Source organism: Cynocephalus volans, chromosome 6 (assembly GCF_027409185.1).
Source record: "Cynocephalus volans isolate mCynVol1 chromosome 6, mCynVol1.pri, whole genome shotgun sequence".
NCBI classification, from domain to species: Eukaryota; Metazoa; Chordata; class Mammalia; order Dermoptera; family Cynocephalidae; genus Cynocephalus; species Cynocephalus volans.
In genome coordinates, this window is record NC_084465.1 from 117392819 (window position 1) to 117412463 (window position 19645).

The following is a 19645-nucleotide window of genomic DNA, read 5'->3' on the forward strand; positions in this document are numbered from 1 at the left end:
TATAGGGTTGTGTACCACTGTCCACACTTTACAAATCAGGAAAGAGGATCAGATGAGTTGTTATCTGGCCAAGCTCACAGAGGCAGTAAGTGGCTAAGGGAGTAGGGATTAAGTACAAACTCAGGATGATAACTTACATTTGTATCTTTTCCAATAATAATAATGTGCTATTCTAAGTACCTATGCTAGGAAACTCACATTTGTGTCCTCTTCCTCCTTACCTATCACATCCAGTATGTTGCCAAAGCACAGCACTGTGGTTACAAGCATAGCTTTGGAGTCAGACAGATCTTGATGTGAGTCCAGGATCTGCTACTTATTAGCTGTGAAATACCATAATATATTATAATGTACAGAGTAGTTCTTGGTATAAATAAGAGAGCATGTAGAGGTAGAAACGGAATAACCCTACCTGGGACAGTTACGAAAGGCTGTTTGGACAAGGCTCAGACACATGGAGCAATTAAATAACTTGCCCAAGGTCACACCTGCTCAGATATGATGGAACTGGAACTTAAAAACAAGGTCCGTTTGGCCCTAGAGACATCATTCTTTATTAGTATATTATATTCCCTGTATAAGTGTTTTCATGTACTAGGTGACGTTCTAGCACCTAATTCTCTATCTGGCTCGTGGTAAAGTTTTAAAACGGCTGGATAAATGAACAGATGGACATACTAAGCATCCAAACCTATGAGAACATGTTAAAACAGAGTGGGCTTTCAGAAAACTTGTCATCACACACTAGACTTATTCTCTGCCTCATAATCACTACTGAGCAGACAAAAGCCAAACAACTGGGCGCACTGGCTCTGTAGGGATACAATTTTCATGAGTGGCTGTCTTTTTATGGCATGTGGTAACTGAGTGGCCTTGGGCAAGGTATTTAATGTCTTGGTGCCTCAGCTCCTCTACAGAATAGTGGAGGTAACAACAACTACATCTCACAGAGGTGGTCAGGATTAAATGCAATAATATCTATAATTGCTTAGCAAATGACCGGGGGTGGAAAAGTGCTCAATTTCAGCTAAAAGCTCCTTTATTAAAGTGGGCAGAACCTGAAGGGAGAGTAAGTGATTATAAAATAATAATTTTTAAGGTAGGATGGGCAGGCACCTTACAGGAAATATTTTAAGATTCATAACTCCCTGTACAGAGAATTCTCATATTCATAAAATACTGATGAATACCAACACATATGAATTCATAAACTTGCTACACTGCTAATAATGATAAAGTTTTAGTCTTGTAAGAAATGCCTTCTCTCACCTGACTGGTTTTTGCTGTTCTGCACCTCTCCGTTATTTTGTGGCTGCTGATTTGTTAAAGCACTGCTTTCTGACTGGCTGTTTAATACTTTAACAGCAGATCCCAGGTTTGCTGCTATGACAGGAAAATGCTGACCCCTCTTTAGAAGCTGTTTATGTTCCTGGTGGCGAAATCGTGGAGGTACTTCACGAGGATACCGAGGCAAGGCCTGTGGCTGCTGTGGCGGCTGCTGCTGCTGCTGCTGCTGCGGCTGCTGCGGCTGCTGTGGTGGCTGCTGCTGCTGCGGCTGTTGCGGCTGCTGCTGCTGCTGATTGTTGGCTGTAGCTCGCTTGGCATTATTATTAGTGCTGGTTGCTGTGGAAGTGCCGTTATTAGAGTTGGCAGGCTGAGGCTGGCTTACACTGGGCTTTATCTGTTCTGGCACTAATCCCAACAGAAGAAAAGGGGTGGAAAAGATTAGCCAGTAAAGTGTACCTCCATAGTAAGCCATCTAAATTCAAAGGCACTAAGAAAAATAATCCCAATGGAACAGAAGCTTTAAGTGCGCAGGGAGGGATATCCTCATTCACAGGCTTAAGTTTTCTTAGGAAACATCATTGCCAAGACACAAATTTGCTTCTGCTAACTACCTGTCTGATAAAGGTGTGGAGACCCTTGGCTTTCCTTTGCCAGAATGACAACTCGTGCTCACCATCTCTTCTCCCACATTAGTTTCTGAGCAAAGAACACGTGCACATTACCTAACCATGGAGCTCTCAATGACTAAAAGAACAAATGTGGTAAATCAATTTTGGTAGCCCTAAAAGAATTCCCAATTTCCTGGTAACTGTTCTTATTCTGCTTCAGTTTTAATATGTCTGGTTGCTATTTTTCATCTTTGGAAGGCAACGTAAGAACAAGGGGGTAGAAAACAATCTGACAGCTTCCTTACAAAAAGGCAAAGTTAACACTGTTTTTCACTGTTAAAATATAAAGTCTGAATCAAATGAGACAAACTCAATATGAAAGTAAATAAAAAGATAATAGAATGAACCTATGAGATTAATCGAAATTGGAAAAATAATTTGTCTTAAACAAATCTGAGAAATAACTACTTGTCTATTGTATGAACAACCAGGAATTGTAAATAGTACATTTTTCGACTCCTAAAAGATATAAAATAAGTTAAAAAAAAAAAAAACCTGATGAAAGGCCTTAAAATAGTGAAAATACACCCAATCTCTAAAACTAGAGATGGCATGGTATATGAGCTTTTGGTGCCGTGTGGACCGAGGCTTCAATCCCAGCTCTGCCTTTACTAGGCTCTGAGTCTTTGGGCAAGTTGTATAATCCTAACTGAGCCAGCTGTCTCCTCTGTAAAATGAGGATAATACCTATACTTTCCATATATCCTATGGTTAAATGTGCTAATTTTCTAAAACAGAGAATATAAGGCCACATAAACAGTGGCTATTCTTCAATGAATGGCATAATACTACCTTAATACTTTTGCAGCTATTATTATTCAGTGACTGGCACAGTATCACCTTATACTTTGGTAGCACTTTAATGTTTGTGTGAAATTTTGATACATCTTCACAGATACCACTGTCAGATAAGTGAAGTGAAACACCTCCATGTTACTGGTAAAGCCACTCAGAGAAAACTCTCTGTTCAAGGGTTCAGAACTCCAGTCCAGGAATTAAAACAGCCCTGCCACTCACTACCTTGGTTATCTCTGTGTCTTCCCCCTCTATAAAGTAGGAATAGTCTTGGTCAAGTGCCTAGCATATTGCAACCATTCAGTAAACAGAAGCTGTTTTTGTGGCTTTAATAAACAAATACTTATCAAATGCCTACAATGTACATGAAGCTGTGATTAAAGCCTTGGTTACCTGAGTTAGTTACAATAGTCACCCAACTTCTTCTTAACCACTCTCAGTTCTACGACCTCCCCTCACTTAACAATATAGCCTCACTATTGTCTTTCTTCTCTGAAACGTGGGTGGATGTAGTCTATATCATTCATACCAGTACTATTATATTGACCTCTTATTTTATTCAAAGTGACTTCAATTTTTATAAAGTAATATAAACAAATGACAAGTATTCTATTTACTACTTGGAATCCTTTCCATTCTTCTTAATGTTCACTGACAAGCCTCTTATTAATAATTTGAGCCAAGTGCTTTCTAAGTCTAATTACTTTATATGAGAAATATTTGTCTCCCAAACAATTTAACGCTCTCAATAGGTAGGGCAAATGTATATTTATTTGCATGCCTCACACAGTAATAAGCAAATATTAGCTATTAAAAATACTTACTTCATGAGGACAATGAGGCATTAGAACACTGTAAAGTACCTCTTACGGCTGGTCGGTGAACTCAGCTGGTTAGAGCATGGTGCTGACAACATCAAGGTCCAGGGTTCCATCCCTGCAGCAGCCAGCCATCCCCTCCCCACCCACCGCCTTGCTAAAAGTACCTCCTAACCAAAGGAAGATAAAGTATATGTAGCCATGAAATTACAGGGCTTTTACATGCTCAGTATTGGACTTAGCATGGTATTTGGCAATGTAAGCTTAAGATGGCTACAAGATACTATAATACAAGCTTCTTTGCCATTTTATTACTAAAAAAAAAAAAAGCATTGTCTGACAACAATTTTATACCCAAACAAGGTAGCTATTAAAGTGAGAAAGCAACAAGAAAATAGTCTTTATATATTTAAGGAATCAGAAAATAACCTCTATGCAAACAATGACTTACATGAAGACATGTATAAGAACCCTAACACTAAATCAAAAGTGACCAGGAGTTCAGAAGCAGTACCTACATCTGTCATCCAGCAATCCCACCCCTTCCTTCCTCAAACTCAAATAACTGCTGCATTTCTGATTGGTAAAGTGCCATGTGGAAAACAAGGCTGAGATACGTACTCATTTCTAAAGCCAGAAAACTTCACTAGAACCAGTAAAGATATTAAGACAATGTAACTATTGATTATAAAATCAAAATAAATAATCTGAAGTAGAATCTCAGATATAAAATGGGGTCTGGTAGTAATGGGTATAGGTGGGGGTGGGTGGGTGGGAAGAGTTGCTGGGTAACAGATATAAATACTGAATAACTTTGGTTACTGTGTATGTGTAGTTAGAAATGTAAGTTAAATGTTGGTAAGCAACCAAACCACTGGAAAGGGAAAAAACGAAAATTTAAAAACTTGATCCATTCAACAGACACAGAAATGGAATTTTAAAATTTTTCAAAATTGTGGTCAATACAAAATATAAAATAAGATGCCAAGAATAAGCCCCCATATTTCTGTAATCACAATAAATGTGGATGGATTAAATTCACTAGTTAAAAAATAAAGCCTCTTAAACTAGATTAAGAAAAAAACAAACAAACCCAAACTTAAGGAATACACTTTGTAAAAAGCACTCCTGAAACAAAACGGTGCAGCAAAGTTGAGGAGGGAGGGGAGTATAAAGAAAGATAAACCACTAAGAAATCCTATGAAAATTAAAATGAAAGCAATATTAACATCAGACAAAAAAATTCAAGAAGAGCATTATAAATGATAAGAGATATTCCATATTGATAAAAGAAACAAACAGACATAAACAGTCATGAACTTTTATATACCAAACTTCATATATGTAAACCAAATGCAGACAGAGGGGAAAAAAACTGAAAAAGGGCAAAACTATATACCGTGGAAACAGGTAACACAACGTTTTTTGACAAGCACCCACAAAACAGTCATAAAAAGTTCACACATACACACACCATACGATACTAAAGAAAACATCAATAAATTGCGCAGAATACAATACAGATGATATTTATGGATTACAAAACAATGTCACTAGAAAACACAAAACTAGCAAATAAAACTGCCTTAAATAAACTTCAAGTTGAAGAGGAAATAAACATCAAAACTGCAGGGATATCAATAAAATAATAGTGAAAATGCTACGTATATTCAGTTTCAAGATACTGCTACACCAGTGCTCAAACAAAAATTCACAGCCTTAATTATTTTCAACAAACAAGAAAGCATCCAATTCAAGAAGGTAAAAAAAAGAACTAAAGGAAGCAGAAAGAAGTAATTAGTAAAGATAAAAGAATTCAATGACTTTAAAAGTGAACCTATAAATAAATTCAAGGCATGGTTAAGTGAAAAAAATAAACTACTAGTTAAATTTTTTTTTTAAATGAAAATGGAAAAACATAAGAAATTATTTTCTAAAGTTAAGATATTTCTTTAGGTTCAACTCTATAAACAGTTTGAAAAGCTGGAGGAGAGAATAGTTTATTTAACACAGATGGCAGAGGAAGCCAGAAATCTAAATAGATTAACTATTTAGCATAAGAGAAATAAAGAAATTTATGAAGGCACTAATCAGGACCAGATAGTTTCAATGATCAACACTATCATACTTTTTTCTTTTTTGCTTTTTACTAGTGTACTTTGAAGAAACATGTATAAGTCTGCTGGTATTTAAATTGTTGCAGAGCACAGCAAAAGATGGAACACCAACATAACACTGTTACCAATAAGTCAGGCAAAATTTTAATAATACCAAACAACGGGAATAAAAAGAAGAGATATAAATAGTACTGGGAGTAAATGTAAAGCTTCTGGAAAGACATGAAAATACTATTTGCAATCTACACCAATAAAACAGAAAACCCAGCTGAGTTGAACGATGTTCTATAGAACAGGTTGGCAATCTTTCTGTAAAGGGCAAGATAGCAAAAATTTTAGGCTGTGCAGACCACACACTCTCTGTGGTTAACTGCTCAATCCTGCCAGTGTAGCACAAAAGCAGCCAGAGACAACAGGTAAATGAATGATGTGACTGTGTTCCAATAAAATCTCATATACAGGGCCAGCCCGTGGCTCACTCTGGAGAGTGCGGTGCTGAGAACACCAAGGCCCCGGGTTCGGATCCTATATAGGGATGGCTGGTTTGCTCACTGGCTGAGCGTGGTGCTGACAACACCAAGCCAAGGGTTGAGATCCCCTTACCGGTCCTCTTTAAAAAAAAAAAAAAAAAAAAATCTCATATTCACAAACAGGCAGTGGGTCAGATTTGGCCTGATCACAAAGAGAAGAAGGTCCTATAGTAGAGCAGAAGACAAAAAGATCCACTAAGATTTATCTCTAAAAAGCACCAAAGCTTTCTTTTTTCAGGAAGAGTGAATGGGTGTTTATACCCTCGAGAAACATGTAATATTAATCTTACATACACTGTTCCAGAATAAACTGCAGGTTCAAAAGACTGGCTGGATTCAAATCTCAACTCTGCAACTTAAGAGCTGTATGATCATAGCAAGATACTTAACCACTCTATGCCTCCGTTTTCCCATCTGTGAAACAGGGATAAGTAGGGTTGCTGTGAAGCTTTAACAAGATAATGGATGTAAAGAACTAAGAACAGTACCTAGCATATGGTAAGTACTTAATAAATGTCAGAGATTACCAGTAGCTTCTAGGTAAGAAAAGGAGGGAAAAAAGGATGACCCCCAAGTTTCTGGCCTGGAATCTGGGTAGACAGCATACTATTCAACAATGTATGAAATGGAAGACAAAAACCAAGTTTGGAAAGTGAGAGGGAATGAGTTTAGTTTCAGGTATTATTAGGTTTGTTGGTAATAATGGATAGCAATTCTCAAACATTTTGGTCTCAAGATTCCTTTACACTCTTAAAAATTAAGAACTCCAAACAGTTTTGTTTATGTGGGTTATATTTATAGATATTTATGTGGGTAAATATTTACAGATATTTATCATATTAGAAATTTAAACAGAGAAATTTAAAAATATTAATCTATTTACAAAATAAACCCATTACATATTAACATAAATATATTTTTTGATAAGTAACTGTATTTTCCAAAACAAAATTAGTAAGAAGCATGGCACTGTTTTACATTTTTATTTTATTTTATTTATTTTATTTTTTTTTTAACTTTTACTTTGTCGATATACATTGTGGTTGATTATTGTTGCCCCTTACCAAAACCTCCCTCCCTCCTCCCACTCCTCCCTCCCCCTCAACAATGTCCTTTCTGTTTGCTTGTCATATCAACTTCAAGTAATTGTGGTTGTAACTGTGGTTGTTATATCTTCTCCCCCCCCCCCGGGTGTGTGTGTGTGTGTGTGTGTGTGTGTGTGTGTGTGTGTGTGAATTTATATCTTCTCCCCCACCCCCCGGTGTGTGTGTGTGTGAGAATTTATATCTTCTCCCCCACCCCCCGGTTTTTGTGTGTGTGTGTGTGAATTCATATATTAATTTTTAGCTCCCACCAATAAGTGAGAACATGTGGTATTTCTCTTTCTGTGCCTGACTCGTTTCACTTAATATAATTCTCTCAAGGTCCATCCATGTTGTTGCAAATGGAGAATGAAACTAGACCCATACCTCTCACCATATACTAAAATCAACTCAAAATGGATTAAGGATTTAAATATACACCCTGAAACAATAAAACTTCTTAAAGAAAACATAGGAGAAATACTTCAGGAAATAGGACTGGACACAGACTTCATGAATACAACCCCAAAAGCACGGGCAACCAAAGGAAAAATAAACAAACGGGATTATATCAAACTAAAAAGCTTCTGCACAGCAAAAGAAACAATTAACAGAGTTAAAAGACAACCAACAGAGTGGGAGAAAATATTTGCAAAATATACATCTGACAAAGGATTAATACCCAGAATTTACAAGGAACTCAAACAACTTTACAAGAAAAAAACAAGCAACCCAATTAAAAAATGGGCAAAAGAGCTAAGCAGGCATTTCTCTAAGGAAGATATACAAATGGCCAACAGACATATGAAAAAATGCTCAACATCACTCAGCATCCGGGAAATGCAAATCAAAACCACAATGAGATACCATCTTACCCCAGTTAGGATGGCTATAATCCAAAAGACTCTGAACGATAAATGCTGGCGAGGTTGCGGAGAAAAAGGAACTCTCATACATTGTTGGTGGGACTGCAAAATGGTGCAGCCTCTATGGAAAATGGTATGGAGGTTCCTCAGACAATTGCAGATAGATCTACCATACGACCCAGCTATCCCACTGTTGGGAATATACCCAGAGGAATGGAAATCATCAAGTCGAAGGTATACCTGTTCCCCAATGTTCATCGCAGCACTCTTTACAATAGCCAAGAGTTGGAACCAGCCCAAATGTCCATCATCGGATGAGTGGATACGGAAAATGTGGTATATCTACACAATGGAATACTACTCAGCTATAAAAACGAATGAAATACTGTTTTACATTTTTGCAAGTCTCTTTAACACCCAGCTTAACAGAAGGCAGGCAGATTCTCACATACACTTCTGCATCCCATTTGTTATGACATCCCACGTTATGCAGCCTCTGGAAAACTCTACTACATACTCATGAGAGAATAAGAGTGAAAAGGGCAAATAGTCTCCCTGCTTTCATGAAAACAGTTTTGAACTTGTGGCTCTTATGAAAGAGTTCCCAGAGGTCCTGGCCTCAGATCAACTTTGAGAACCATCACTGTAGGACATCCATGCATAGAATGCAATTGAACATACGGTTACAGAGTTCAAAAAAAGTTTGGATAAAAATATGGACTTAGGATTCAACATCCAGGTGGAAGAAGTCATGAGAGGTGCAGAATGAGAAGAAACTGCAGCAGACAGGAGGGAAATGGAGGTAAGAATAAGTCATAACTGCCAGAGAGGTGGAAGAGAAGGAGCTGGTCATTTTAGCAAATGGCCTATCTATCTATTTAGTTACTCAAGAAGGAGTATCTTCTTCCTCAGTTTCGCCCCATCCCTGTAGATCTAGTCAGTCAAGAGGCCCAAGTGATTACTTCCTTGCTCGAATGCATTCTGGTGCCTCCAATGCCACCACTGTGATTTAGGCCCTCATCAGTTTACTCTTGCAAAAACTTCCTAAGGGGTCTTCCTGACTCAAGTATTGATCCCTGCCCCAGCCACTCTCATGCCTCCCCAAATCTGTCATCTACCCTACAGTTATCTATATCATAAAACCATGTTCAGAACAGATCTAAACTCCTCAGGATGGCCCCTCTCTACCAGTGTTCCAGATTCATATCCTGGTATGTCCATGTCCATTTCTGTCTCTTCCACCACACCAAATACTTGCAGTTTACCCCCAAAGAGTATTATGTTCTTTGGTTCTATTGCTTTTATCCAAAATGCCTTGATACCTTTCTTGAAAATCTTTCTGTCCATCTTGCATAGGAAAACAACTAATCGCCCCCCTTCCAGATTCTGCTAATCTTATAAGCATCTTATGACAACCAACTTGCCCTCTTTCATTCCAATAAAACTTACAAATCCTTTACACTGCTGTGGATGTACTGTGTAAGTACTGGTTTCATATTTCTCCTTCACTTTATCACTGGTACTCCCATTATCAAGAAAAACACATGCTCAAATGCTCAAGAACTATGGGTAGAATGAACAATTCAAGTATTGTCAGCACACCGGAAATGAGTGAATCCACAGATATTATGGAATACCAACATTCAAGAGGTGGAATAATCAAGAACCAGTAAAGAGGAAACAGAATGAAAGATCAAGAGAAAGAGTAAGGACAATGATGGTTACTGGTTAGTATGCCACCAGTATAAATCAGTAGTTTTAAATAAATCTCTGCTGTAAAGAAAATCTAGAGCCAGCATGCAGAGAACAAGACAAGCTCAGTCAATATGATCATTAATGTGAAAAGATTCCCTAATTAGCCCTAACATATTTTCCATAGCATCAGAACAATATTTTAAAGGAAAAGAATTTCATTTAGCTAGTACATACATTCAGCTAGTACATGCCCAGTAAAAAGTTACACTTTCATATTTTTGCCATACTGTGACCCAGCTCATCTATTTCACAACTGAAAGGAGATGGGCAAAATTGGAAATGGCCTAGAAATAAAATATTTTAATTTTAAATAATGGAAAAATTACTCATTTAGAATAAAATTTAAAGCAACATATTCCTAAACTGTGCTCCAAATCAGGACTTCCCACATAGTGAAACAATGAAATGGCCCAATAATAAAATTAAATTATCAATTTTTGCTAAGTTTTGCTACTTCATATGTTTTCTAATATTTATGTGAAAACATATTCTGTAAACCTAAACTGTTCTAAAAAATAAAGTCTATTTTTTGAAAAAATGCACAGCAATTTTCTTATAATCAAGTGAAAAACCAAGAGTAGAAAATAGACAATTTAACACACAAAGTCCTAAATATACCAAGTTCTAAATTTATAAAAACATTTTAATTAACATTTACTTCTTTAAATCTTTAAAATAATATTTTTAAATGTCATGCTAATAAATTTATTTCAGAAAATACAGACTGTCCCCAATTTAAGATGGTTTGACTTAAGATTTTTCTATTTTATGACAGTTCAAAAGCTATATGCATTCAGCAGAAACCATACTTTGAATTTTGATCTTTTCCCAGGTATGACACACTCTCGCAATGCTAGACAGTGGTAGCAAGCCACAGCTCCCAGTCAGCCAGTGTCCGCTAGGGTAAACTACTGATACTCTATAGTGTACTGTATTGCCAGATTGATTTTGCCCAAATGTAAGTGTTCTGACATGTTTAAAGTAGGCTAGGCTAAGTTATGAAGTTTGGTAGGTTAGGTGTATAAAATGCATTTTTGAGTTAATGATATTTTCAACTTAAGATGGGTTTATTATTATTAGAGGAGCATCTGTATTTAATAAATGAACTTGACTTAGACTATCTACAAATTTAATAGAAACAACAATCCAAATATGAATGTGAACCAGCCATCAATAAGCTTTGATTACTACCAATTCCCAAAATACCAATTCCCATGCCTTAATACCTCAAGCTCTTAAATTATGCCTATCCTTCCAAAGTCTATAACTTAGCTTTGTGTAATAGTTTTCTTATTGAGTACACTGCAAATCTTCTAAAATACGAGCAGAAATGATAGGCACAGTATACAAATGCCATTTTAGTACATGTCACTTTAACAGAATGTAGGGTTAAGATGATCTCCAGAAAATAAAAACAACATATAGATTTGCACTTGAATTAACAAAAAGTACTAAAGATCTGGCCAGTTGCTCAACTGGTTAGAGTACAGCCTTACAACACCAAGGTCATGGGTTCAGATCCCCATACCGGCCAGCCACAAAAAAAAAAAAAAAAAAGACTGAAAAGGTTAAAACTGTACTATTTCTAATCTAAGTATGTGTTGTTACAAATGAAAAACAAAACGACCAGGTAAGCTCTTTGGAAACAAGATGGTGTGCACCAATGAAAGCTCCTCAGTTAGAAAATGTGTCACTCTTGCATAACAGCAACAATATGAACACAGGATTTTCCTAAGTATTTATCTTTTATTTTTATTAAGAAAAAGTTTTCTACCTTCTCAAACGAATGAGATTAGGCATTATCAGTAAGATAAAAAGCAATTCACTAACAAATCAAGAAGTTGTGTTTTTAAAAATTACAAGACAAAATTTCTATCTGTCAAATAATTATATTAAACTCTGATTACTTGATGCTTAAAAAAATCCTTAAAGTACAATTGTTCAAATGTTATATTTAAAAGTGTCATCTACAGATAAAAATTCTTTAAAATCTTTATTACAGACAATTTATGCTTTTAAGAGCCACAAAATAAAATCCTTAGATAGAAGAAAAATTAACATGTAACGAACCAGCATATTCAAAACTTAACTGTTTATCAAGCAACACCACATATAGTATTTTTCTTCTCTATTTATTGTTAATATTTCTAATATGTAGTTGTATTCTCTTCAATCCTAAACTCTGAAATCAATTATTCTAGCTACTCTCCTAAAATAAGGTAGCTTTCAATAACATACACATTAAAGAATCTGCCTGATGATCAGAGGAAGAACAATTAAGTTTGGCTGAACTCAACTCTTCCAGCAGCAGCAGCATTATCACACTGGGGCACAGATTTTCAAAAGGCACAAACCTGATGAGAACTTCAAAGTAGACTCAAAATTCTCTAAAACAAGAAATTCCAAAGAAAAGTATTTCCAACTTCCATTGCTTTCCCACTCTGCAGCTTTTAGTAGAAAATGAAGGAAAAGCAGTGTCATTTTACTGATATAGAAGTACTGTTTGCAAGCTTCCCCTGCATTTGAGGCCCAATAATTTGAATTCGTATTTTAAGGGAGGGTAGGGGTGAAGGTGGGGGGGTGGGAGTGGGGAAGCCAGCTAGTGGAACAATGCAAAGAGCACTTCTATTCAATTAAAATGAGTTTATAAATCAAATTCATGTAAAACACGGCCAAACACTGTACTATTATAAAAATCCTCTTTTTACTCATTAATAAGTACATAAGATGATTTATAATATACTTCCCCTGTATAATATACATTTCTTGCCCTGTACCAACTTCAGCCAGTTCTGAATGCTGAAGGGCAAAGAGGGAAAGTCTGGCCTTTAAGCAGATACACGTACGCAGTGCTAGAATTTTTGTTGTGGATATGTTGATGCAGTTTTAAGTGCCAGTAGCCAATCTGGAAAACACGAAATATTTGTCAATCCATTAACTTCTGCTAAGTTTAGCAAGTAGTTTGAACTGAATGGCTGGCTAAAAACTTGAAAATTAAGACTTAAAAACTAACACGAAACATAAACTATTTTCTTTTTTTTTTTTTCCCTAAAAGATGACCGGTAAGGGGATCTTAACCCTTGGCCTGGTGTTGTCAGCACCATGCTCACCCAGTGAGCTAACTGGCCATCCCTATATAGGATCCAAACCCGTGGCCTTGGTGTTATCCGCACCACACTCTCCCAAGTGAGCCACGGGCCAGCCCTGTTTTCATATTTTTTAAAGGTACAAGCCACTCTTAATATAGTCATGCACTGCCTAACAACCTCTTGGTCAACAGTGGACCACATATACAACAGTGGTCCAAACAATAGGCTATACCGTATAGCCTAGGTGTGTAGTAGGCTATACCGTCTAGGTTTGCATAAGTACACTCTATGATATTTGCACAAGGAAATAGCCTAATAATGCCTTTTTCTCAGAACATATGATCCCTGTCATTAAGCAACACATGAATGTATTTCCGTTGAAAGTACCTAAGGAAAAATACCAAATATCAAGATATAATGAACAATTAGTTCAAAATTAGATATTAATTTAAAATAAATATTACATTGAACTTACTTAGTTTTAATTCACTTCACAAATAAAGAAATGGAAGTATACAGTTTCCTGTGGTCTTAGGGAAGCACCTAGCTCTGCTCCCTCAAGAGACTCTATCTTCCTACCCAAACATCTCCCACCTTAAATTACCAACACACGAAGAAACACAGCTGATTTGCCTTGATATAATCCTCCAGGTCTAGATCACTGAGTAAGATATTTCTGTGACCTCCTTCATTAATGAAAATCAGGATGAAATCATCCTACTACCAAATTCTGCTTTTCTATAAAATGAACAAGTTACATCTGTTCTAAAAACAAGATCTTCTTTTAGATATGAAGGATACCCACAAGCAATATTCACAATATAGTATTTCCAATATTTTTGAATAATCTATCCACCAAACCTTGTCCAAAAACATAAAATTCAAAAAAGTGAGATGCTCAAAGTTCTATTTCTCAGGTATAGATGCACCCTTTAGAAGAAAAAATTTTGCCCCTAGTCTCTTTTCCCTTACAATTCTAGAACAGTGATCGCCCCAATTTGCTTTACTAGGACTGTTTAGGAGCAACAGATTCTTCAGTCTCACAGATTTACTAATCAGTTCAGCTACATCAAACAATTAATAATATATAACACTAAAGTTTTTTTTAAAGCTTTTACAAAACACAGGCAAAAATTTTTCTAATTCTAGATAAATGGTAGGTTTTCTCAGCATAAAAAAAGTCAAGAAATCAAAAAGTAAAAAATTGATAACCTTGACCAAATAAAATTATGCTATATATATTGATGCATATTCTATTTCAAGTTAAAAGGCAAACTGAAAAATATCTGCCCTTTGGAACAAATTGAAGGGATCCATTCTCTCCCCAGCCTTCACTATCCTAATCTAAGGAAAAGAGGTACTGTTTTAGTTTAAGGATACTAGGCCTAGCACAGGGAAGCACTCAACATAAGTCACTAGAATTTAGGACTAGAGTCCAAGCTAATAGTATAAACAGTATTTAACTTTGCTTTCCTCCTGAACATGTATTTGCATCTTCTGTGTATGTATCATCAATGGGGCCTGGTATTGGGCAAAATTTAGATAATCCTTCCTGGTATCCCATCCACAGAATGACTTCAGACATATGAAATAGTCCATAATGTTAGAAATATCTGCATCAAATACATCAGATGAAATGTTAATGAGCTTATTATACAAAGAGCTCATGTAAATTGCTAACAAAAACTCTAGGCCCAAGAGCTAACTGGGCAAACAAGAATAGACAATTTACACAAAGAAAAAAGTGTACGCGATTAAACAGGGCATTGCATTTTATCAGTAAAGAAATAAATATAAGCCAAAACAATTCAATACCGATTTGGGCCTGACAGATCTAAAAATATACATATCCCATTCTCATATTGTAAGACATATTCCTTGCACTACACTAGAGACACTCCACTGTGATTCACCCTTGCTGGGTTGGGTTCTACTTTAATGGGAGAAAAAAGCAAATGGGAGGAACCCCGAAGTGACTGGAAAAACTGCTAGCACATTGTTTCAAGAGACTAAAAGGTTGCTAGGATACTGCAAAACACAGCGGTAGAAATTAAAATTTACCAAGTATCAGCTGTTTACCAAGTACTATATCTGCCATCTTTTTATCCTCATCATGATTCCATAAATTTGAAATATTACTCCCATTTTACAGATGAGGCAACTAAGGCTCAGAAGAAGACTGCTCAGCTCAAACATGTAGTAAATGGCAGAGCTGAAATTTACAACCAAATTTGGTACCCAAATGTTCATTCTGGTATACCTTAAGTTTCATCTTCATTGTAAGAACAAAAATAAACTCTCTAAAGATAGGCGAATGGCTAATAAAGGATTAACCATTTTAAAAATTATTTCATAGCCATTAAAACTGATTTATTAATACTAAAACATGAACGTTACGCTCAATGAATTAACATTAGCGGAAAAAGAGCAGAACGGATTGCAAACAAGGTCTCTGCATTCATTTCCTACTGGGATAGCTGCAGTTGTAGATTTTACCACAAATTGCTGTTCTCTGAAAGGTGCAAATCATCGATTTCTAATCAGTAAATATGAGAATGAGATATCTATTACATACTCGGCTCCAGGCCCTGTGATTTATGTTCTATATATCATTTCATTCCCACAACGTTTTAGTAGTCTGGATTATCTCCTTTATAGAGACAAACTGAGTTTAGAAGTTAAGAAACTTGCCCAAGGTCACAGAAATAAGAACTGCAAAGGCAATAATCAAGTCCAACCAAGTGCATCTGACTCAGAATCCTAGACTTTTAACCACTATGCTGTTTGTGCCAAAATTCCAGGATTATCTTTAGTAGGTGATTCAATGCTTTTTGCTCCTGGCCAAATCTGCTGCCTATAAACACTATTTCATTAGGTACATTTTCCTTAAGGCTACAGCACTGAGATAAAAGCTCTCACTCTCGGTATGCATTCTGAGCGACAGATACTACTCTCAAGACAATTAAAAGAATAAAAGAGCAAATTAAACACAGATAACAAATTATGGTATACATATTGTTTTCTCCTAATCTGCAGATTTCTTTTAACTCGTTATAACTCTCGTAAAGCTACTTTTGCTAATCCATCCTTAATTCTACTCCAAAATTTAAACCAGAAGGTCCCTGCTATGTTTTCTTTGAAACAAAAGACTGTAGAACCTCAGGGCTCAGGAAACAACTCTTCAGATGCTCCCATAAACCTCCAACTACTATGGATTCTTTTTCCTTAGTCCTTAAACCTAGCCTTAACAAAAGCTCACTTTGCTAACCTCACCAATCTCTGCTTTTCTCATACCTATTTCCTGTCTCCTTTGTCCTGCTTAGTCTCATCACAAACATCTGAAGGTACAAAATCTTTCATTCCTAATAATTTTAATAATTTATTAAATATTTATAAGCAAACACATCTACATTTGCTAGCAATAAAATGATTCTTGCCTAAAGCAAAAAGGGGTCCTTAGCATTCTTCACAACCTTGCTGACTACATAAAACTAGACTTATACATGTAAATCTATATAAATCATTTTTCTTTCTCGAAAGGAGGAAAGGAAAAATGGTGACTCTGAAATCTAAAAATAATCATTTTATTGACTATTTCCCATGAAAGGAGACCCTTTTTTTCATCCTGTTAGTGCAGAGCTACAAATCTCATCTTAGATAGCTCAAAGACATCTTCCAGTAAGATGTAAGATTCTTAACCAGTAAGAATTTACTCTGCTTCTAATTCAAAGAGATCAGCACACATTTGCCTTCACAACAAAGAGATCAGCGCCCATTTGCCTTCACAACATCTCATTGAGCAAATGTTATGATTTCACAGCACATGTGAAATCACAACCTGGCCCTTCTAACATAACTTAATATTGGCCTATAATACAAGTCACAATTTCTACTATGTAAATTGTGCAAGAAAATACTGAACTAAGCTCAAATTCTAAAAGCAGAACCTCCCAATCTGTGTGACAGAAATGGGTTATAGATGTACTGAAGAGAGGAGCACCTCAGAGTCTGGGGTGACCAGACTCTACGGGATTGTCATCTTCACCTGTAAGTGTCCTTTTCTTTTTACCCTCATAGCTCCACAAATACCATTTTCTATGTATACCATTATGTTGACGCTACATTATGCTTGAAGTCACAATCTATCTGGGCCTCAGTTTTTTCCTCTGAAAATCTATGCAGTACCGTAATCTCTGCCAAGCAACCAAATTTCCTTAAATTCATTATAACAGGAGGCCTTGTCATTGAGAAATGTAAGATCTTACAGATTCTTGGAAAATTAAAAAGAGAACTACCATGTGACCCAGCAATGTTTCCTCTCGGTATACAGAAGTCCTCCCTTATCTGGGGATTCTTTTTTCGTCCTTCAACACAAACTGAGTCATGTCAAACATACTGTGAAAGTTAAACTGTATGCTACAACTCTATCAAGTCAATAAGCATCCTGGAAAGGGACTTTACTATTGCTTAAGCCCTTCAGAAGGGGCTTTCTCCACCCTTTTGAAGAATGCATGAGATGGAGGCTATGTGATTTTTTAGTAAAAACTCTTTATACCTCTTAGAATCAGAGCAAAAACACTATGAACCTAATCCAGCACTGAGGTTTTGGTCCACAACTGGATTAGTTTTCACTGCATGGAGGTCAAAGCATGGAGAAAGCTTTTAGAATCACCTAATTGCTTGGTCCTCCAAACTCATGCTAATTTTCATCAACACCCAAAGATGTAATAAATTGAGAGCCAATGCCTCACTCACCACAAAGCTGTCAAACTCACCTGATTCACAAAAATATGCTTGTCCTACAGTTTTTTATTTAAATCTCTGTGCTCAATCAACATGGAAATACCATAAAACATACTGTAAGACCTTTCTGTATTGCTTCTAAAAGATGAACTGTTTCAGTTCAATCAATGACTATTACTGCAGCATGGGCAATGTTGTCCCCTTCCCATTCTGTCTTCCATGTAACTGCAGGGCTGTCTTCAAAGAAATTGAGGCAGCAGAGCCCAGCAGTCAGCAGTCAAATCGTGGCTCAGGCAGTCCATTAGCTGCATAACCAATTGGCAAGCTACTAAACTTTACTTAGCCTCAGTTTCACCCATAAATGGTGATAATACCATCTACTTTCACAGGGCTGTTGAGGGGTTTAAACTCAGACTTGTATCGTGCTAGTACACACTGACGAAGCCCTACTCCCATACCAGTTTTTAAAAATCCATTGCATGAAGTCCCAGAGTGTTCAGCCTGCTGCCCTAGGCCCTTCCCTCGGACCCACAGATTCCCAAAATTCAGAAACTAAAGAGTTACTCTTAGCACATTAAGAAGATTTCTGGACCCTGCTTCAGTATGATTCTGAATTGCTGGTGCCTATTAGTAGTCATTAAATATTTAGAATATTTTCCTGGATTAAATGAAATAAATATAAAGCACAGTGCCTGGTACATAGTACGTACTCAGCTATAACAATGTCTACAACATGACATGCAGCTGACTTAATAGTTCTTGAATATTTTGATCACCCCCTAGATCAACAAATTTAAGTAATAAAACTGTGTTTGAAAGAAAAACAAATATTATGGCTAGAACTGAATAATAATGGTTTCCAATTGTGTAAGGAAAAAAATGTGTTTTAAATGTTGATTCAGTTTCATATAAGTTTTTAATTAATCCAGAAAGAGAACAGCAGTAACAAACTGTGCTATCCTATTTGATCACCAGAAAGTAAAAGACAATCTTTACCCTTTTTCTCTCTATTCCTTCTTCCCATCAAGATCCCCCCAGGCTCCCCACATCTCCCTTAGGATCTCAGGAGTTTGCTGTTCTTTGGAATACAGTCTACTTACGAAATCACCTAAAGAAAGCACTAGTGACTGAGTGAAAGAGAGAGAGAGAAAACTGTCCAATAAACAGTGCTTATTCTTTTCCAAGCAATGTATAATCTGTACGTTTCCAAGAAGCTGGTGTCAGAGCTGAAAAGCTGTTTTAAAGAAAAAAAATTACTTTTATTCTTAAGTCCCCAAGGACATTCTGAAGAAGGGCCATTAACTTCTTCCCTGCCTTTACATTATATACACCACAAGGCATCTTACAATTTATCCATCCATCCCTATACCTCACCATAAATTTTTCGGCACTTCACTCCTCTGCTGTTTCAAGGAGATACTAATAATATACATATTTTTAAGACATTTTAAAACATTTGAACATTCAAATATTCACGCTCTTTAGAGTTCTTCAAAGTTCAAGTCACAAGGTAAAAATAAAACTTTCAAGAATTTCACTATGTCTCTCATTATACTGGTCCACATTTTTATTAGATCACTCATGAATCCACTGCCACCAAGAAATAACCACCTAACTGCATTCGTAAGAAAAGTGATCAAGAACTTAATTTAATTTATGCTATTTGACAAACACCTAACTTTTATAAAAAAAGTTTTACCACTGAGTGGCAACAACATTATTTAACTGGAAAGGGCAATTGTCATAGAAAGAAACAAGCTTAACACATAATACCAGAGGAGGTGCTGCAGCCAGCCTAAATACTTAAACTCGGTCTGAGCACTAAAATCTGTATTATGACCATCAAGAAGGCTCTAGGAATGTTATTCAGTAACAGTAAAAATTCAGTTCCTCAG

At 36.3% G+C, this 19645-nt stretch overlaps 1 protein-coding gene across 7 annotated transcripts in view; it reads right to left on the reverse strand.

The window, feature by feature from the left end:
- TNRC6A (trinucleotide repeat containing adaptor 6A) overlaps positions 1-19645 on the reverse strand; it is a 93371-nt gene that overhangs the window by 42312 nt on the left and 31414 nt on the right. For 4 of the 7 annotated variants that reach the window (XM_063098660.1, XM_063098661.1, XM_063098659.1 and 1 more), the window contains one exon: positions 1270-1692. The exons of 2 other annotated variants lie outside the window; for them this stretch is intronic. In XM_063098660.1, the coding sequence (XP_062954730.1) occupies positions 1270-1692 (423 nt within the window). Of the gene's footprint in view, positions 1-221; positions 324-1269; positions 1693-19645 lie in introns of those variants that run through there. One more of the 7 variants, XM_063098665.1, reaches the window with a different exon arrangement.